The 22,177-nt window shown below is 41.1% G+C and overlaps 1 protein-coding gene across 2 annotated transcripts in view; it reads right to left on the bottom strand.

The window, feature by feature from the left end:
• LOC140488134 (sodium- and chloride-dependent GABA transporter 1-like) overlaps positions 1 to 22,177 on the bottom strand; it is a 75,468-nt gene that overhangs the window by 4,368 nt on the left and 48,923 nt on the right. For both annotated transcript variants that reach the window (XM_072587946.1, XM_072587947.1), the window contains 8 exons: positions 18,333 to 18,467; positions 15,652 to 15,755; positions 11,210 to 11,334; positions 10,561 to 10,673; positions 5,912 to 6,052; positions 4,949 to 5,048; positions 2,866 to 2,966; positions 778 to 948 (listed from right to left, as the gene is read on the bottom strand). In XM_072587946.1, the coding sequence (XP_072444047.1) occupies positions 778 to 948; positions 2,866 to 2,966; positions 4,949 to 5,048; positions 5,912 to 6,052; positions 10,561 to 10,673; positions 11,210 to 11,334; positions 15,652 to 15,755; positions 18,333 to 18,467 (990 nt within the window). The remainder of the gene's footprint in view (positions 1 to 777; positions 949 to 2,865; positions 2,967 to 4,948; positions 5,049 to 5,911; positions 6,053 to 10,560; positions 10,674 to 11,209; positions 11,335 to 15,651; positions 15,756 to 18,332; positions 18,468 to 22,177) is intronic.

Here is a 22,177-nt window from a genome sequence, read left to right as displayed (position 1 = left end):
TATGTAAATTTCTGCTTCTGTTCATTATCCAAGGAGACACAAAGACTTATAATGAATATACATAAATTGAACAGAAGATAATATTGTGTCCTTACAGACAAGTAGTCTGCTGACAATCATATGCTTCCACATGGAATAGCTATTTTCACTGAATGGAATTGCTTGAATCATTGTGTCTTCAAGGGGGCTACTAAGGAAAGACAATGCATTGACATAAATTTAGTTTGATTATGCTGTTATTTGTAGGGGAAGGTGGATTACTTAATATTTTAGTAGTGTTTACTATTGCAACACCACTGGTTCAGTACAGCTCAGGGCGGCACAGTGGCTCAGTGGCTAGCACTGCTGCCTCATTGTGCCAGGGACCCAGGTTCAATTCCAGTCTCGGGCAACTGTCTGTGTGGAGTTTGTACATTCTCCCCATGTCTGTGTGAGTTTCCTCCTGGGTGCTCTGCTTTCCTCCCACAATCCAAAAGATACGCAGGTTAGGTGAATTACCATGCTAAATTGCCCATAGTGTTCAGGAATGTGTAGGTTAGGTGCATTAGTCAGGGGTAAATATAGGGTAGGGGAAATGGTCTGTGTGGGTTACTCTTTGGAGGATTGACGGGGACTTCTTGAGCCAAACAGCCTGTTTCCACACTATACGAATTCTAATTTTAAAAAAAACTATGCAATACGGTAACAAGTACAATGCTTTAAAGCAATAGTTACATATGCAGCACAATGAAATCACTCCTCCAATCTCCCCTTCCTTGCTCCCTCCATTGTGCTCACCTGAACAAATGAGCCTTTGCATGTATACAATGTGTGTACAGCTCCAAGTGGGATCCAGATGATTGAACAGAGGGAGACAATCCAGCCGATGCCCTCTGCCCATGGAGGATAAGTGTACATTTTACCATATCGGGCAGGGCTGTAGCGGATTATGCTGGACACAAGGATAACCTGCAGGAAATCAACACCCAGGGTATTAGTGGCTACCTCTCTCCAAACTGTCATAAAAAAAATTAGAAGTATGTGGACAACCCAATCTAATTTCAGGATTAATAGGTCAGATGAAAAGTGTTGTCACATTATTATTGAAAGCAGTAAGATGATTAGAGGCTACAGGTACTGGTCACCCTCTGCTACCTTGTCCACGTGATCATTCTTCACTGCAGATTATTCTTTCGCACCCCACCCCTCCTTCCAAGTCATCTGATAATTTCCCAACTGTTTTCCTCTCTGCAGAACACAGGCCTGTTAAGACATTGTCACCATCACTTCACTTGTCAAATGAGCTCAGATAGTGATCTAAACTGGGACATTCCAGATCCATGGGATCCAGCCCCACACCAGGCCATGAACTTATCCACAAACTTCAAAAGAAATAAAACCTATTCACATACAAAAATCTGTTTTGCCAATCTTATCTGACATTTCATTTCCTCTACCCCCTATGTGACCTGCTTCAGTCTTGGGCTCTCAATGTGACTGTCCCACCTGTTCACCTTCAAACTGTATTCCACACTGTTTTTCTGCTCTGTAGTATGATTAGCCTATCACAAACAGGCACTCGGGGTTCTGATGGAAGGATGTTCTAAAATGTTAATGCGTCATTTTTCTCTCCTTAGCTGCTACATTTGACCTGTTCATGATTGATTCTATTTTTTTCTTGTTTCAGATTTTCGAGTCTGTAATATTTTGGGGTTTTGTGGCACTGCCTCATTGGAGATTCCAATACCCAATAATAACTTTCTTTCCTGTGAGGCTATTCTGAGGCCTAAACAGGAATCTTGATTGTTATGACTTAATTCCTAAGATTTTTGATTTAAAAACACTTTTTAACAAAAAAAATACAAAATTTGTATGAAATATTTTTCACAGTGAGACAGACTTGAAAACAATATGAACTCAAGGTTGACTGGGTTTCTGTCTGTTTTACTTTGTGGAGGGACAATTCTTTCAAGCGAGAGGCCTCTTTAGAAATCAAATTGGAGTCCAATGACACACATAGGACGATGACTGCCATTTTGTTGGGTGAAGCATGCACGTAATGCCTGACTTAAATTGGCAGAAGATTCACCTAAGTATTTTGAATTTAAAATTGATTTGGTGGAAAAGGAGGTGCTCTTCAAGAGTTCCAGAATCTAATGCAAGGCTGGGCTGCCAAACTCTCACTAACTCTTTTTTAAAATTTTGTGATCCTGCAGTGGCCTGAAACCAGCAAACAGCCATACCCTATGCCACAGCACCATTATGAATCTCTGCCACCTTTCTCAGGTGCTGTCTCATTAACCAATTGACAATTGTCAAATTTTCTTCTCAATGTCATTAAAAGTCAATTTCACACAGCACAATTTGTTGGAGGATTCATAGAGTCATAGGGATGGAAACAGACCCTTCGGTCTAACCCGTCCATGCTGACCAGATACCCCGACCCAAATCTAGTCCCACCTGCCAGCACCGAGCCTATATCTCTCCAAACCCTTCCTATTCATATACCCATCCAAACGCCTTTTAAATGTTGCAATTGTACTAGCCTCCACCACTTCCCCTGGCAGCTCATTCCATACATGTACCATCCTCTGTGTGAAAAAGTTGCCCCTTAGGTCTCTTTTATATCTTTCCCCTCTCACCCTAAACCTATGCCCTCTAGTTCTGGACTCACCCACCCCGGGAAAAGACTTTCCCTATTTATCCTATCCATGCCCCTCATGATTTTGTAAACCTCTATAAGGTCACCCCTCAACCTCCGACGCTCCAGGGAAAACAGCCCCAGCCTGTTCAGTCCCTGTAAGTGAAGTAGTTTAAATGTCCCTCTACTTCAGTGGGAGATCCTATGGATGAGAAAAAGGTTATTAGAAAAGGTTAACTACTCACTGTGACAAGGAGCGGAGATGCAACCCACCAGCACAACTTGAAATAGAGATTTGGAGGAGCTCCCAGCATTTCCTTGTAATTGGCAGATAATCTACGGACACCTGTAGTAGGATCAAACATAGGAATCCATCAGTATTGTTCAACAAAACAGTTTCTGTTTTAAAGTTGACGTGTGTAGTCAACTCAATGTTGACATAAGCCTAAATGTTATGACCACTACTGTTCAATCAGTCAGTTCCTTACTCATCATTCCCCTGCTTATCAGTTAAATGATTGGTCAAAGGAAGCTTGGTCCCAGAGATTATCCCTGAAAATATTGTCACCATGTGACCTGTCAAATTAAGTTTCTAATTGCTGTGCAATCATTTGAGACTTTGAATAGGATATTGACTTGTGATCAGGACACCCCTTTTTAAGTTGTATGAAGGGGATAATTATACATGAAATATTCTCACTCAAACTCTGTAAAATCACAAATTCTGAAAAAAAACTTCCCCACCCATGGGACATGGACATTATTCACTGGCCAGCATTTACTGACAGTGGCTTGGAGGAGAACTTGAGGTGTTCCCATGCATGTCAGCTCTTGTCCTTCTCGATGGAAGTGATGGTAGATTTGTAAGATGCAGTCTAAGAATCTTTGGTGTATTTCTGCAGTGCATCTTGTATATACTAAACACTGCTGAAGCTGTTTCTTGACTAGTCTGTGAGACAGCTCTCCCAATTTTGGCATAAGCCCTTGATGTTCGTAAGGAGGACCCTACAGGGTTGATAGGGCTCTTTTTGCCATTGTCATTTCTGCTGTCTAGGTTGGTGTGTCCAGTTTAAATTCTTTGTTGAGACGTCATAGCGATTGTTACAACTGAGTGGCTTGCCAGGCTATATGGGAGGACATTCGAAAGTCAACCACATTGTGGGTAATGCAGGGGGAAGTGGTATAAAAGCAGATGCATCCCACTCTCTGAATTACTATTTCAACTTAGAAAGTGTCTCGAAATATTTTATGACGCAAGAGGAAAAATAGTTGAGTAGAATTTGGGAGAAGAGTTAAAGGAGATCACAAAATTATGCAAACAATAGTTTTTGGAGTAAGGGATGTGCATATAATAACGTGATAAATGCATCACAATTTAATGGCTGACGACCAATGTTCCCTCCAAGCTGCCAGTGCATAACTGCGTAGCAATCTGAATGTAGCAACTGTGCAGTGCAACAACCTGACATTGCACATCTCCACAGATGTTAGTGGGATTACTGCTGAGGATTCAAATCATTGACGTTCTCTCCATCCATGAGCCAACAGTCAGAAAAGCCTAGAATGTAACTAAGAGGGATAGGGATGAAGAATATTCCACAAACTGGGTTGAATGTTGCCATTTGCAAACTAACTGACAACTGTTTTTTTGAAATAACTGAGTTGGTTGGAGGGTGATTAATCATGTAATTAAAATGTTGCAATAGCGAAATTCTGGATAAAACTGAGTAATACCACATCCCTTAACTATCTTTTCCACTTACAAAGTGCTGAGCATGCACAACAGATCTTATTTTCCATAAATGACAGTGCTCTCTCCCCCCTTGAAATCAATCATCCACTACACGCTCAGTACATTTATCAAGGATCACCGTTGAAATTCAGCATGTGACTGCATTTGTATAATGACCTATGGAAAACAACAGGAGCCATATTTTAAAAACTGGCTTGAAATTATATATCACTTTTCATGATCGCTAGGCATCTCACAGTGCTTTTCAAACTAATCAAGTACTTTTGAAATAGAATTGCTGCTGAAATGTAGGAAACTCAATAGTGCAGTTTTATATTTTGAAAGTATTCATTACTGGTTCAAAGTTAATAAAAGGTTCCTTTGTAATCTATATGCAGTCTTTGCACTGATAACTCCACTCTTTAGTATTAGCTTACACCATGTCAGACAGAAGAGAAAAACAATATGGCAAAGAAATGTAAGTGGATGGAGTAGAGGATTAAGAGTTGGCTGAAGGGGAAGGACTGTCATATATGGGTAGTATAAAGCTTAGGAGCAGTCAAATAAAAGCTGGCAAGGCAAAATGAAAACTGTACCATAACACCAACAAATGGCCACAACTTCAAAGAAAGCCAGGAACATGAGAGAGACGACAGCGGTGTAATGGTCCATCAGTTGGAATACATAGATTCCACCCTTTTAAAACAAAATGCAAAAAGTTACTTAATTACCTCAAGATTACAGAGCTTTACAGAAAGTCCAACTCATATTTCCAAAATTGAAGTTCTAAACATTAAAAAAAATACTAATAGCAGGAAATACTGCAAACACACAAGTTGTCATCAAAATCTGAAAAGGGGAATTTTTTTCATGTAGATCTGTCCACGTTTTGTTCAGACGTTCGGTATTCACTGTTTCTAGCTTTAAATCTGTACTGAGAGATAGTGGTGAAGTCAGAGTGTGGTGCTGGAAAAGCACAGCCAGTCAGGCAGCATCCGAGGAGCAGGAAAATGGATGTTTCGAGCATAAGTCCTTCATCAATTCCTGATGAAGGGCTTACAATCGAAACATCAATTCTCCTACTCCTCGGATGCTGCCTGACTGGCTGTGTTTTTCTAGCACCACACTCTTCAACTCTGATCTCCAGCATCTGCAGTCCTCACTTTCTCCTGAGATAGTGGTGAAGCCTGATAACCGTGCTGCAATCAACCTAACCACAAGATCCTTTTTGGGAAGTTAGTGAATGTTGGCACCGCAGCTTCCAGAGGTTTAGCAGAATTTGCCACAAGGTAGGATCTTCACAAACCCAATTCCAAGACTGTTAAGTGAGTACAACTAAGGAAATTCTATCTTGACCAATATGTAGCGTGTTAGGAGTGACCATAAAATACAAGGGTACTAAGCTGCTCATTATCTATAGTAGTGCTTATCTACTTACTGAGATCTCTATTTTTATTAATTAACTACATTGTTTAAACATCAAGGTGTTTCTGGCTATTTTACTAGAGTATTAGTTGCTGGATGAAGATAATTAAAACAGCAGAATGAATTGAGGATACCTGGGTGATGTTTGGAATTCCAAGCAGGAAAGCAACAAAACAGATGAGAAGAACCACAATCTCTTTGCGCTTGAAGAAATAAAGCAGTTTCTTTCCCCAGGCATCCATCAAACTGGTAACCATCACCTCCACCATAGCAAACTACAAGAAGGAAAAAGAATATAAATTAATGAAAATCACAAAATTAATTTAGAGTCTGCTAACTCATTCAGTTCAGTGTCTCAGTGCCAGTCAAAAAGAGTTACCCATTCAACTCCCATTTTCCAGTTCTATGTCTGTAGCTTTGATCCCTCTGCAAAAGGATATAGGTCCTTTCTATCTATTCTATCCAGCCTCCTTGTAATCTTACAAGCCTCATTTAAGTCCTTCTTCAACTGCTCCATTTCAAAGAAAACCACCCTTGACTATCCAATCTCCTTTTATAGCTAAAACGCTTCAGTCCTGTTAAATTATTGTAAATCTCCTATGTCCTTTGCTAGTGTGCAATCATATCCTTCCTGTAATGCAATTACCAACAATGTAAGTAGTATTCCAGCTGAACCATAACTAATGCTTAATACAATATAAAGCACAAGTTCCCTCATCTAGCTTCAGCTATTCAAGAATCCAGAATGCCTCCTTTATTACCTTGTTAACCTGTATTTTCTAGGGATCTATGGACTTGCACTCTGAAGTTCTTCTGTTCCTCAGTATTCTAGCATTTATTGTTTATTCCCTTGCCTTTTTCTCCTCCATAAATGCATTACTCATTTTCTGGATTCAATTCCCAATTATATGCCCACTTAACCTGTCTGTTGATATTGGCTTGCAGTCTAAAGCTTTTCTCCTTATTTATTAACCAAATGGCCAATTCTTCTAAGATCCACTAACTTATTAACATGCCCCCACATCCAAATCTAGACCATTGACATGAGAGTCAAAAAAACCTTGTACTGAACCCATTATTTTTGCTTTGTCATTTTGAATTCAACTGTGACTTTCCTTGGATGACACGGTATTTAGTATTCTAACAAGTCTACCAAATTGAATCTTATAAAAAGCATTGCTAAGATCCACGCACACCAAATCAAATGAGCTACTGTCATCAACCCACCTTGATGCTTCTTCAAAAACCTAATTCAACTGAGTCAAACATAACTAACAAATCTGTGCTGACAGTTTGATAAATCTGCGTTTTTCTAAATTATGATTATAATTGTCCTTCAGAAAAAAAATTCAAATAATTTGCTCAAGACTGAGGTTCATAGTGGCCTGTAATTACTTGGTATTTCTCTTTATTGCTTCTAAAAACAATCATAATGTTAACAATCCTATGTAGCCAGAAAAGATTTAAATCATGTTCCAAACATTTGTTATTTCTTTTCTCGTTTCCTAGTGGCCTTGGAAACTTTTTATATGGACGTGGTGATTTATTTACTTTAAAAATGGTAGATCCCTTCATACTTCCTTGCTCACTTTGTTTATCCTATGCTGAGTTGCGCATGCCTCTGTAACTATTTCTGCATTATCCTCCTGTTTTGTGATGACACCTGTAAAGTATTAATTAAGAAACATGCCCATGTCTTGCAGGTTTTTGTATGGTTAGATATTGGTAAGTGTTAACATTCAAAAAGTGACCTTTGTTCATATGTTACTGAAAGCTCATATGCAGGTGTTGCTAATAATTAACAAAGCAAATGGAATATTACTCTTTATCTCAATACAATTTGAGTAAATATGTAATAAAGGTATCTTGCTACAATTATATAATGTTTTACTGAGACCACGCCCTGTGTACTGTGTAAAATTTTGATCTCCTTACTAACAAATATACTTTAGAGGGAGTGCAGCAGAAGTTCACAAGTTTAATACATTGGATGCCTCGAGAGAAAAGATTGATGAGACTTGTGCCAGTATTCTCTGCAGTTTTGAAAAATGAGAAGTCGTCTTATTAAAATGTGCAAAGTTCTTAACAGGGATAGATAGGGTAGATGAAAGAAATATGTTTCCCTGGATTGGGGCTCTTGCTGGTGACCCAAGTATCAGTAGAAGAGTAAATTATGAAAAGGACATAGGGAGTCTGCAAATGTACACAGAAAGGTTAAATGAGCGGGTAAAAATTTGGCAGATGGGAATTATAACGTGGGAAAATGTCAACTTATCCATTTTGGCAGGAAGAACAGAAAACCATCAAATGATTTAAATGATGAGATCGTGTAGAACCTGCTGGTACAGAGAAGTCTTTGTGTCATATGGATGACTGATTTATTTATTTTATTGTCACATATCATAGATTCATAGAGATGTACAGCATGGAAACAGACCAGACCCTTCGGTCCAACCCGTCCATGCCGACCAGATATTCCAACCCAATCTAGTCCCACCTGCCAGCACCCGGCCCATATCCCTCCAAATCCTTCCTATTCATATACCCATCCAAATGCCTCTTAAATGTTGCAATTGTACCAGCCTCCACCACACCCTCTGGCAGCTCGTTCCATACACGTACCACCCTCTGCGTGAAAAAGTTGCCCCGTAGGTCTCTTTTATATCTTTTCCCCTCTCACCCTAAACCTATGCCCTCTAGTTCTGGACTCCCTGACCCCAGGGAAAAGACTTTGTCTATTTATCCTATCCATGCCCTTCATAATTTTGTAAACCTTTATAAAGTCACCCCTCAGCCTCTGATGCTCCAGGGAAAACAGCCCCAGCCTGTTCAGCCTTTCCCTCCCTAAAGCTCAAATCCTCCAACCCTGGCAACAATCTTTGTAAGTCTTTTCTGAACCCTTTCAAGTTTCACAACATCTTTCCGATAGGAAGGAGACCAGAACTGCACACAATATTCCAACAGTGACCTAACCAATGTCCTGTACAGCCGCAACATGACCTCCCAACTCCTGTACTCAATACTCTGACCAATAAAGGAAAGCATACCAAACGCCTTCTTCACTATCCTATCTACCTGTGACTCCACTTTCAAGGAGCTATGAACCTGCACTCCAAGGTCTCCTTGTTCAGTAACACTCCCTAGGACCTTACCATTAGATGTATAAGTCCTGCTAAGGCAGCACCTCGCATTTATCTGAATTAAACTCCATCTGCCACTTCTCAACGCATTGGCCCATCTGATCAAGATCCTGTTGTAATCGGAGGTAACCACTACACCTCCAATTTTGATGTCATCTGCAAACATACTAACTATACCCCTTATGCTTGCATCCAAATCATTTATATAAATGATGAAAAGTAGAGGACCCAGCACCGATCCTTGTGGCACTCCACTGGTCACAGGCCTCCAGTCTGAAAAACTCCCTCCACCACCACCACCCTCTGTCTTCTACCTTTGAGCCAGTTCTGTATCCAAATGGCTCATTCTCCCTGTATTCCATGAGATCTAACCTTGCTAACCAGTCTCCCATGGGGAACCTTGTCAAACGCCTTACTGAAGTCCATTTTGATAACAACTACCGCTCTGCCCTCATCAATCTTCTTTGTTACTCCTTCAGAAAACTCAATCAAGTTTGTGAGACATGATTTCCCACACACAAAGCCATGTTGACTATCTCTAATCAGTCCTTGCTTTCCAAATAGATGTACATCCTGTCCCTCAGGATTCTCCCCAACAACTTGCCCACCACCGACGTCAGGCTCACTGGTCTATAGTTCCCTGGCTTGACCTTCCCACCCTTCTTAAACAGTGGCACCATGTTAGCCAACCCCTAGTCTTCTGGCACCTCACCTGTGATTATCAATGATACAAATATCTCAGCAAGAGGCCCAACAATCACTTCTCTAACTTCCCACAGAGTTCTAGGGTACACCTGATCAGGACCTTGGGATTTATCCATGTTTATGCATTTCAAGACATCCACCACTTCCTCCTCTGTAATATGGACATTTTTCAAGATGTCACCATCTATTTCCCTACATTCTATATCTTCCATGTCCTTTTCCATAGTAAATACTGATGTAAAATACTCGTTTAGTATCTCCCCAGTTTTCTACGGCACAAAGGCCGCCTTGCTGATCTTTGAGGGGCCCTATTCTCTCCCTAGTTACCCTTTTGTCCTTAATATATTTGTAAGAACCCTTTGGATTCTCCTTAACTCTATTTGCCAACACTATCTCATGTCCCCTTTTTGCCCTCCTGATTTCCCTCTTAAGTATACTCCTACTGCCCTTATACTCTAAGGATTCACTCGATCTATCCTGTCTATACCTGACGTATGCTTACTTCTTTTTCTTAGAAACAATGTCATTTAATGTTTTGGGGCTGATAGATGACTAATTGTCTATCTGCTATGCCTTCTCACTCCTTGTTAGAGTTGAGGCCAGAGCAAATGACCTCATGGTCAATATTCTTAACAGGAATAGATCAGATACATGCAGGAAGTTGGTTTCCATGGGTTGGGTGCCAAGAACCGGGGACACGGTCTTAGAATTAGTACAATTGGAATTCATTCCTAATTCGTATGTCCATATACATTCTTACTTTGCCAATAATCGTAAAGTCTGGTCTATTTTTCTGATGTACCAGAGTTACTTCTGTAACTCAAACTTCAGGCATTGTCAAATTGAATTATCAAAGTTGTTTTTTTCTTGGCCTTCCTTGCACTGGTTGTATAGTTCTGAATCCTTCTATCAGCTGTCCGATCATATTGGTTGCTCACCTGGCTATCCACACCTAAGCAGAGAAGCATGAAGAAGAACAATGAAGCCCACATCGGTGCAAGAGGCATGGTGACAAATGCTTCTGGGTAAACAACATATACCAGTCCTGGGCCTGAATAAGAGAACGAGACAATGAGAAGATATTAGAAAAATGTACAAGAGACATTAGCCAACATGTGACTACTAACTGTTCTGGTATTCCTCATTTCAGACCCAAAGTGAGCAGGTTGAAAAAGGAAAGCTCTGGAGTCAACTGGGTAAAAGGAGGACAGCAACTCCATGGCTTTCCTCGGAGTTAGTTGTTTAGGTAGGAAACCCCAATTACATTGCCCAGGTTGAAGTAACATACAAATGCTAACCAAAATGTCAATGTCTTGGACTGCATCCAAGTGATTCAACATTTCATGGTTTATGGACTTCAGTTTTAACAAAAAAAAAGTTGTTGTTTGATGGGTTTCTTCCTATTTATTCAGGAAATGGCACAAATCACCAATTAACCACTACTCTATAGAGCGTATTTTACTCTAAACCATTTCTAATTGGATCAGAAGAAATGGGAATAAATGCAATTTCAATCCTCACCAGGGAGCTTCACTAAGTCTTAAAGGGAGTACTCAAATGCCCTAGATTGCTGAAAAGGAATCCTACCATCAGTGGCGATGTCTTCAACAGGCAGGTTATACTGATGGCTCATGTATCCAATTGCAGAGAAAACCACAAATCCTGCAAAAATACTTGTAGCTGAGTTTGTTACTGCAACAATGAGTGTATCTCTGAAAACAGGGGGGAAAAAAAAATGATTTGTAAATACTACAATTTGAAACACTTCCCTCAAACAATAATTTGCTATACAGCTCCAAAATAAGTATGCTCACCCCTTTTTGCATGATTGACATAATTTCAAGTCACAGGGTTGGTATACACAAATTAGGCAAGTATTATTAGGCCTTTGGTAAATTAGGACATAATTTCAGGAAGGAAAATGGAATATAAATTGATACTCCATTATCGGGGAAAAATATACATTTTGAACCAAAATGGTCCCTTTTACCCTTCCTCTCTTTAAACCAAGGTAGAAATTTATTTGAACACTTCAAATTAAAAGTTGATTTTAAACAGATTGTTCAAATGATGTTGAGTTATTTTAAGGGAGTAAGAAACTTTTTGTTCCTTATCCAAATTCTTGATTTTGAAGTTGACAACATAGCTACTGGTACTGTATACATCATAGAAGATGCCCACAGCCTGGGCCCCTGCAGTCAGCAAAGCTAAACATATCAAACAATTTTAATCACCGAATCCTAAGAACTTCGATTTATGAAGCAGCTTTCAGAACATCAGGACATCCCAAAACAGTTAAAGCTGCTTAAATTTGAAGCATTTGGATTGTTAAGGAGTAAATGCGGAGAGGACGATTCCTCTCATGGGAGACCAGGACTAGAGGGCATGGATAGAATTAATGGGTACCAATTTAAGACTTGGATGAGGAGGAATCTCTTCTCTTAAGACATTTGAGTGTCTTCGGAACACCTTGTCATAGGGAGTTGTGGGGCAAAATCCTTGTTAATGTTTATGATAAACATCAAGGGCTATGAGGAAAGGGCAGGAAAGTGGTAGTGAAGAAAAAGGTCAGATCAGCCATGATCCTACTGAATGACAGAGCAGGCTTGAGGGGGCTGAACAGCCTAGTCCTGTTCCTATTTCTTATGGTTATTTTGGTCTTGAGTACATTTTGAAATGGTGTCACTGTTGCAATGTTGGGGTGAGAAGTGGGGGAAATGTGGAATGAAACAGCAATGCCAAGAAGGAAATTATTGAAAGGAATAATCTCTGGGATGAATTGTGGGAGTTGCATCTCAGGAAGTTCACACTGACCTTGAAGGGCTTGCAGCATAGAGTCACTCAAACATCACAAGGGCTGAAATGGTTAAATTGAGAACAGATTGTCCAGGCTGGGTTTGTATTCCTCAGAGTAAAGGGGTTCCTCAGAGTAGTGTCCAAATTTTTCAACTGCTTCATCAATAACCTTCCATAGATTCACACAGCACAGAAAAGGCTCTTCAGCCCATCAAGTCTGCAGCATTGTAATTGCCACTAAAAGTGTGTTAATCCTAATGTCCTGCACTTCTCCCATATCTTTGAATCTGATTATATTTGAAGTGGCCATCTAATTCTTTTTTTTAAAAAGTTTGTAAGGTTTCTGGTCTCAATTACCTTCCCAGGCGGTGCATTCCAGATTCCCAACAACTGCCGAGTGAGAAAGTTTATTTCCAAATCTCCTCTGAATCTCCTGCCCCTTACCCTAAAACTATGCCCTCTTGTGACTGATCCTTTAAAAAAGGGGAACAATTGCTCTCTATTCACCCTGTCCATACCTCTCATAATTTGATATACTTCAATCATGTCCCCCCTCAGTTTTCTCTGCTCTAAAGAAAACAATCCAAGCATAGCTAGTCTCTCCTTTATAGCTCAATTTTTCCATTTCAGACAACATTCTGGCGAATCTCCTCTCTACCCTGTCTAATGCGATCACATCCATTCTGTAGTGAGGTGACCTGAACTGCATACAGTACTCCAGTTGTGGCCTGATCAAAACCCTGGATAAATCCAACATTACCTGCTTGTTCTTATACTCGAAGTCATAACTGATAAAAACAAGTGTTCCATATGCCTTAAATAGCCTATTATGGTGCTCTAGGAGAAAGTGAGGACTGGAGATGCTGGAGATCAGAACTGAAAATGTGTTACCAGTTTCCTGAAGAAGGGCTCATGCCCGAAACGTTGATTCTCCTGCTCCTTGAATGCTGCCTGACCTGCTGTGCTTTTCCAGCAACACATTTTCAGCTATTATGGTAATCTGCTGACTTCAGGGATCTGTGAATAACTACCTCAAGATCCCTCTATTCCTCTAAGCTACTCAGTGTCCTGCAATTGATCTTAAATACTCCCTCATCTACTTTCTTCTTCCAAAGCGCATCAACTCACACTTATCATGATTAAGTACCATCTGCCAATGGTTTGTCCATCTGATCAACTCATCTAAATTACTTATAACCATCTTTGCTATGAATCGCTCTACCAATTTCGATGCAAATTTGCTTAGCATTCCCGTCATATTTTCATCTACATCATTCATGTATGTAACAAACAATAATTGTTCCAGTACTGATCCTTGTAGTACACCGGCCTCCAACACTCAAACAGCCTTCTACCACCACCCATTGTGTCCTATTACAAGCCAGTTTCGGATCCAGCTCACCAAGTTTCCCACAATTCCATGTGCCTAACCTTCCTAATCAGTTTCCCAGTAGGAACTTGTCAAAAGCAGTGCTAAAATCCAAATAAACCACACCAACAATGTACCTCATCCACACACTTGATCACATTTTCAAATGTTGTTTGTCAGATGGAGGTCATGCTGACTATACCAAATTGCTCCATGCCTTTCCAAGAGGTAATAATTTTCTCCATCAGAATTTTCTCCAATAGTTTCCCTACCATTGACACGAGACTCACTGGTCTGTAATTTTCTGATGCATATCTAACAGCCCTCTTAAAAAGTGGAACCACATCAGCCATCCTCCAGTCCTCTGGCACTTGCCTCCATCATAAAGTCAGAAGTAAGAAAGTTTGTCAATGATTGCACAATGTTCAGCACCATTCATGACTCCTCAAATACTAAAGCAGTCCATATTCAAATGCAACAAAGGCTGGACAATATCCAGGCTTGGGTTGACAAATTGCAAGTAACATTCGTGCCACACAAATGCGAGGCAATGACTGTGTCCAATAAAAGACAAGCTAATCACTGACCATTGACATTCAGTGGTGTTATCATCACCGAATCCTCCACTATCAACATCCTTGGAGTTACCATTGACCAGAAACCTAATTGGACTCACCATAAAAACACAATCGCTACAAGAAAAGCTCAGATGCTAGAAATACTGCAGCAAGTAATTCACCTCTTGACTCCCCAAAGCCTGTCCACCATCTACAAGGCACAAGTCAGCAGTGTGATGGACTACTCCCCACTTGCCAGGATGGTTGCAGATCTAATAACACTCAAGAAGCTTGACACCATCCAGGACAAAGTAGCCCACTTGATTGACACCACATCCACAAGCATCCACTCCCTCCACCACCGACGCTCAGGAGCTGCAGTGAAAATGTACTGCAGAAATTCACCAAGGCCTCTTAGACAGCACCTTAACAAACCCACACTCACTTTCAGCTAGAAAGACAAGGCCAGCAGATATTTAGAAACACGACCAACTGCAAATTCCCCTCCATCCTGATTTGAATATATATCACTGTTCCTTCATTATGAGTGGACCACAGCGGTTCAAGAAGGCAACTCATCACCACCGTCTCAAGAGCAGCTAGAGACAGGCAATGAGTGCTGGCCAGCCAACGTTGTCGAACAGGTAAATCTGAAGTAGATAAACCATCTACTCTAATGTGGAAATCCAAAACAATGGAACATGGTTTCCTCCCACGGTCCAAAGATGTGCAGATCAGGTGAATTGGCCATGCTAAATTGCCCGTAGTGTTAGGTTAGGGGTATGGGTGGGTTGTGCTTCGGTGGGTCAGTGTGGACTTGTTGGGCCGAAGGGCCTGTTTCCACACTGTAATGTAATGTAATGTAATGTAATCTAATCTTAAAATTTGACTTAGGCTGTATAGATGGTGACTTCTGGAAGCACTTCTTCATACAAAGGGTCAACTTTAATTTGATTTAAAACATAACTGAATCCACAATCCTTTTTGTCATGAAGAAAATCTGACTTGAAAACTGAGAACCACCTTGCTCGTTTGTTAAAATTCAGATCAAGGGGTAGAGGTCCTTTTAAATCCCAGTACTTATTAACTACTGGGTCAAAGCAATCATTGTTTATGCTGGTCTTTCATGAGATGATACCACCACTGACAAGACAAGTACTTCTTGCTCATCTCTGATTGGACTGGTGTAAATCCCATATAAACATGAAACTTGAAGGTTGGTTTTGCCTCCAAGTTGTTGTGTAATGAGGTCTGACACTCTCAATGCTTTCCTTCATCAAAACTAAGGCAGAAATTAAAGTTCTTACTTGAGTATATTGTTATTGAATTTGTTGTAACTGGCCATAGATATCATGGTGCCAAAACCGATTCCAATGGAGTTAAAAATCTGTGCGGCAGCATTCACCCATACCTATGATAAGAACGCACAAGTTTGAAATTAAGATATTCAAAAGATTCATGACTTGCAATCTGCAGAAATTATACATATGTCACAAACCGTTAGCAAATTACTTTGGATGTTGGAAATACTCTGTGACAACCAAACACAGCATTGCTGAGACTGCACTGAGTACACTACATACAGTTTTGATTTTCTTACTTAGAAAGGATGTATCTGCATTGGAGGAATTTAAGAGAAGATCCACTAGGCTCTTCCTTGGAATGAAGAGTTTTTTTATGAAGTTGAGCTGACACACAGGAGTTTAGAAGGTAATTTTCTTGAAACATGCAAGATTCTAAAGGGGCTGACATTGTGAATGTTAGAAGGATGTTTTCCTTGAATGACAGTGGAATCGAGAATTAGGAAGAAGTTTCAAAACTAGTGGACTCCCATATAAAACAGAGACAAGGGGCAATTTATTTTCTCTCAGGGAGTTGATAATCTTTGGAATTCTTTATTTAAGAGAGCAGTGGATTCAGGGTCACTGAATATATTTAAAGCTGAGATTTTTGATCAATAAAGATGTCAAAAATGGGCAGAAAAATGGACTTGAAACCATAATCAAGATTCGTCATGCTGATTCTAAATAATGGGTAGACTTGAAAAAGCCAAACGGCCTACTTATGTTCCACTTCTTATGTTTTCATTTATCTGTGGGGAGAGATGGAAATAAAGTTAGGGATTCAGGCTGATTACATCTTGTAAATGTCAACCTTCCTTCTCTCTTTCCATAGTTGCTGCATGACTTGCTGAGCATTTCCAGCAATTTCATTTATTGGTCACATCTCTGTTCGGAGATCATTTTCCATAGAGTTTTGGACTATTCTATAGGAAATCAATTATATTTCTTTGTACCTTGGCTTGTTTATTTAACTTTTTTTTTAAAAACTGGATTCTGGATTTCTGCATTTGTTGTTTCAAATTCTTTTTCCCTCACTCCAAGAAAAACAAGGCAAACCTTCAAAAAGTGCTGTCAATAATGGCAACAATGAATCCAAAGGTTCTTTTAGCAAATATGCACATATAGTTAAATAACATTACCTAATCTCATGTCTGGGTATCTCCCCTATCAGTTTCACAAAGATTCTCAACCAAATGAGCCATGGATACAAGCTCATTTTTCTTTTTTCGGGAATGGTTCGAAAGAAATAATTTTCTTAAGGGATAGGCAGCAGAAGTTTCATACTTATTCATATTTTCAAAAGGTGTGGGTTCTCTGATCTTCTGTCATCACTCCATTTTTCGTTAATTATCCAGAACATTGGCTGCACTCTAGCAGCTAACAACATTTACCACGTATCATAATATTTAGTGCCTATAATGTTCTTGGTTGTTATTTTGTTGCTGCATTGAGGATATGCTTACTTGACGTAAGTAGTACCATTGAAAAGGAACAGTGAACTGCAAAGGGCAACTTGTAGAAACCTATATATGTCGTAATACTAAAATGATCCAAAAACATAACAGTCTTGAAACAATGATATTCTCAAACTGAGAAAATCTGATAATGGTAGTTGTGTTTTTCATTTAAATTAATTAGTTTACTACATATCCACATTGATAATGGAACAAAACTAATCTAGACTCAAAACTGACATCATGACATAGAGTCATAGTCATACAACATGGAAACAGAATCTTCGGTTCAACTATCCACGTCAACCATGTTCCCCAAAGTAGCCCATTTGCCTGTTTTTGGTCCCAAACCCTCCAAACCTTACCTATTCATGTACTTATCCAAATGTCTTTTAAATGTTGAAATGTTGCATCCTCCACCTCCTCTGGCAGTTCATTCCACACAGTAACCATGTTGTATTTTTAAAAAGATTTCCCCTCATGTCCCTTTTAAAACTTCCTTCTCTCACCTTCAAAATATGCCCCCTATTTTTGAACACCCCCACCCCAGGGAAAAGACCCTTGCTATTTATCTTAGCTACGTCCCTCATCCTTTTATGAACCTCTAGAAGGTCACCTCTCAACCTCCTCGGCTCCAGTGACAAAAATCTTTATTAGTAGTCGATAGATTTTAAACAGAACAATATAGCATTTTTTAATATTTAAATATAATTGCCACAGGCTTATCCCCCTCTTAAAAAGACAAAGCCTCAAGTATTATTATTCAAAATTTTAAATTGTCTTGAATAGTGATCAGCACTGTTCTGTCAGGGTGACAACATACATAATTTGCTTTCTTTTGCTTTAAATAATCTAATTTTCTAGAACTCTCAACTCACTTTAGTCAAATCCCTTTTAATAAATTCAGACATTCAATAAAGAGTTGTTGCTGCCATTTTAACAACGGAGACATGATCCAAATCAGATTAGAAATTACTTCTCCCCATTTCTCTATGGAAAATACTGTTTAATTGTAAACTTCTTCAAACAGGTGGAGATGGGTGTCCACCTACTTCAGACATTAATATACAAAAAAAAGCATTTCTTATACCTCAAAATTACAGCAACTAACTGGATAGTTGCCCTTAATGCTCATGCCTTCCCAGCATGCTCTGCACCCACATGAAACACAGAAACTATTCTCTCCATTACCTGGCCTTCCAGCAGTTTGCTCCATACAGGTGTCAGGAAGAAGAGGATTCCAGTCTTGGCCCCTGGTAGTTGCACGTTATTGATCAGAAGTATTATCAGGATGAGGTATGGAAAAATGGCTGTAAAATACACCACCTGAAAGACAGAGTAAGAGATTAACGGTGTAGAAAGAAGTTCCAAAATAAGAACGGATTACCATTTTAAACAAAGGGAAACAACACTCAGCTTATTACAGTGTTCTTGTTCAATTAGTTCTCAGCTATTTTCAAGATTCAGTTTGCCAATACCATTCATGAATGCTCCTTCCCCCACATCCAGAATTACTAAATTCTCACTCTTCCAGAGAGGAGGTAGCAAGTTGAAGTCAGTTACAATCCCTGGAAGAATGAGTGAGGAGAAAAATCTGAATTCCCACTCCCAATGGATGAGTTAGGTAAAAGCACACATAGGTTTCAGGTCCAATCTCTCAGTTTGAGCTGATTTATCTGATTGTTTTTATGTGGCAACAGGAGAAAGCACCTCTGAATCTGTGCATCTGTAGCAGCAAAACATCGCAACCAATGTTACTGCATTGAAATACCTCCTTCCATGCCAGCATGAAAGACCTTCAAGGGAATAAATTTTTCTGATATCAGGAAAAATTCAAAGAATTTCAGGGGAAGGATAACACATTGGGGTTAAATTCTCTACATAGGATCACAGAGCATTCATAATTGAAAGCTCAGGACAAGAATCGTGTCCTCTGGCTGTTTGATTATCCTTTCCTTTTCCATGTGCACACCTGGAAGTTTAGCTAATGCTGTTCGGTCGGTTTAAACATACTTATTGGGGTGTGAACGGAGAAGTAACTCAAACTGGAAGGAAGTAAAGTTGGTAACAGGAACATACTTACAGGGATAGGCAGGATAGGTGCAGGTAAAATATCTCCCCTGTTTGTACAGCCTAGATTCAGGAGGGACAATTTCAAAATAGGAGGGATGTCAGATAGGTCTGTGATAAGGAAAAATGTCTTTATTCAGAAGGGTGGGAATCAATGGGTTGTGGAAGCTCAATCTGATGTTTAATAGAGCTTAATAGTTTTCTGATTACCAATGGCATACAGAGTTACGGAGATGGGGTGGGTAAAAGGCACTGAAGTGTTCGAACAGGCAAGACTATAATGAATAGAAAGGCAGCTTTGACAATCCCAATTGCAATACTTCTATGTTCATATATTATGCACAGGGTGATCGTGAAAATCCTTCCCTTCCTCTCTCCCATTTGATGGGTGGAGGATGGAAAAAGCAGGAAAGAAAAGTGCAGTTTAATGACGTCAACATGTGGAGGGAAATCAAAACATTTCTTGTAACATTGAACAAAAAACCGTATATCACAGGAACAGACCTTTCACCCCTCCAAGCCTGCTACATTTTGCCCTTCCATACTAAAACTGTCTTCGCTTACAGGATCTGTATCCCTGTATTTCCTTCCCATTTATGTATTGATCCAGATGTTTCTTGAATGCTGCTATTGTGTTCGCTTCCACCACCTCCTCTGGCAATGCGTTTGAGGCACTCGTCACCCTTTGTGTGAAAGACTTGCCCCGCACATCTCTTTTAAGCGTCCTTGCTTGCTCCTTGAACCCTAGTAAATGACTGTCCACCCTGGGAAATAGCCTTGTACTTTCCACTCTATCCGTGACATTCACAATCTCATAAACTCTTATTCGGTCACCCTTCAACTTTCTTCGTTCCAGTGAAAACAGAATCTATCCAATCTTTCTTCATAGCTAAAATACCCCATACCAGGCAACATCCTGGTAAACTTTTTATATACACTCTCTAAAGCACTACATCCTTCTCGTATTGTGGTGACCAGAACTGAAAGCAATATTGGGAGAAAGTGAGGACTGCAGAAGTTGGAGATCAGAGTCAAGAGTATGGTGCTGGAAAAGCACAGCAAGTCAGTCAACATCTGAGGAGCAGGATGTTTCGGGCATAAGCCCTTCATCAGGAATGAGGCTTGTAAGTCAAGGGGTGAGAGATAAATGGGAGGGGGGGTGGGGTTGGGGCGAAGGTAGCTGAGAATGCAATAAGTAGATGGAGGTGAGGACGAAGGTGATAGGTCAGAGAGGAGGGTGGAGTGGATAGATGGGAAAGGTGATGGACAGGTCATTGGGGCGGTGCTGAGTTGGAGGCTTGGGACTGGAATAATATGGGTGGAGGGGAAATGAGGAAACTGGTGAAATCCACATTGATCCCATGTGGTTGCTGGGTGCCAAGGCAGGAGATGAGGTGCTCTTCCTGCAGGCGTCGGGTGATATGGCTTTGGTGATGGAGGACTCTGCATGTCCTTGGCAGAGTGGGAGGGGGAATTGAAGTGTTCAGTCACACGGCGGTGGGGTTGGTTGGTGCAGGTGTCCCAGAGGTGTTCTCTGAAAGATCCGCAAGTAGGCATCCTGTCTCCCCGACGTAGAGGAGACCACATAGGATGCAACGGATAAGGTAAATGACATTGGTGGAGGTACAGGTAAATTTCTGTCAAATGTGGGAGAATCCTTTGGGGCCTTGGACGGAGGTGAGGGGAGAGGTGTGGGCATTGGAGATGAGGAGAGTAATGTGGGCGACAGAGGTGAGGGAAGTAGTGTGGGCGGATGTGAGAAGAGTGTTGTGGACTGTGATGAAGATGAGGGGAGTGGTGTGGGCCTTGACAAAGGTGAGGGGAGTGGTGCGGGCTTGACTGAGGTGAGGGGAGTGATGTAGGCTTTGACAGAGGGGAGTGGCTTCGGCCTTGACAGAGGTGAGGGGAGTGGTGTGAGCTTGATGGAGACGAGGGGCATGGTGTGGACGATGGAGGTGAGGATGAGTGGTCTGGGCTTGATGGAGGTGAGGGGTCTGGTGTGGGTGACGGAGGAGGGTGAGTGGTGTGAGCTTGATGGAGGTGAGGGGAGTGGTGTGAGCTTGATGGAGGTGAGGGGCATGGTGTGGGCTTGATGAGGGTGAGGAGTGGTGTGGGCTTGATGGAGAGGAGGGCGAGTGGTGTGAGCTTGATGAGGGTATTGGGATGGTGTGGGCTTTGAAGGAGGTGAGGGGCATGATGTGGGCTTGATAAGGGTGAGTGGTGTGAGTGACGGAGGTGAGGGTGAGTGGTGTGAGCTTGATGAGGGTGAGGGGATGGTGTTGATGGAGGTCAGGGGATGTTGTGGGCTTTGATGGAGATGAGGGGCATGGTATGGGCAACGGAGGTGAGGGTGAGTGGTGTGCGCTTTTGACAGAGCTCACACCACTCCCCTTACCTCAGTCCAAGGATCCTTCCACATCTGACAGAAAGTTACCTGTACCTCCACCAATGTCATCTACTGTATGCGTTGCACCCTATGTGGTCTCTCTACATCGGGGAGACGGGTTGCCTACTTGCAGATTGTTTCAGAGAACATCTCTGGGACACCTGCACCAACCAACCCCACCACTCTGTGACTGAACACTTCAACTCCCCCTCCCACTCTGCCAAGGACATGCAGTTCCTGGGTCTCATCCATCTGCAATCCCTTACTACCCAATGCCTGGAGGAAGAACGCTTCGTATTCCGCCTTGGCACCCTGCAACCACACGGGATCAATGGGAATTTCACCAGTTTTTTCATTTCCCCTCCCCACACATTATCCCAGTCTCAAGCCTCCAACTAAGCACCACCCTCATGACCTGTCCATCCATTTTCCCATCTATTTGCTCCACCCTCCTCTCTGACCTATAACCTTCTCCATCACCTTCATCTACCTATCGCATTCTCAGCTACCTTCGCCCCAACCCCACCTCCCTTTCCATTTATCTCTCAGCCCTCCCCCGGCCCACAAGCCTCATTCCTGA

The sequence above is a fragment of the Chiloscyllium punctatum genome, chromosome 17 (genome assembly GCF_047496795.1).
Source record: "Chiloscyllium punctatum isolate Juve2018m chromosome 17, sChiPun1.3, whole genome shotgun sequence".
NCBI lineage: Eukaryota > Metazoa > Chordata > Chondrichthyes > Orectolobiformes > Hemiscylliidae > Chiloscyllium > Chiloscyllium punctatum.
The sequence above is the reverse complement of the archived record's forward strand: the minus strand, read 5'-3'. Positions and strand labels throughout refer to the sequence as shown.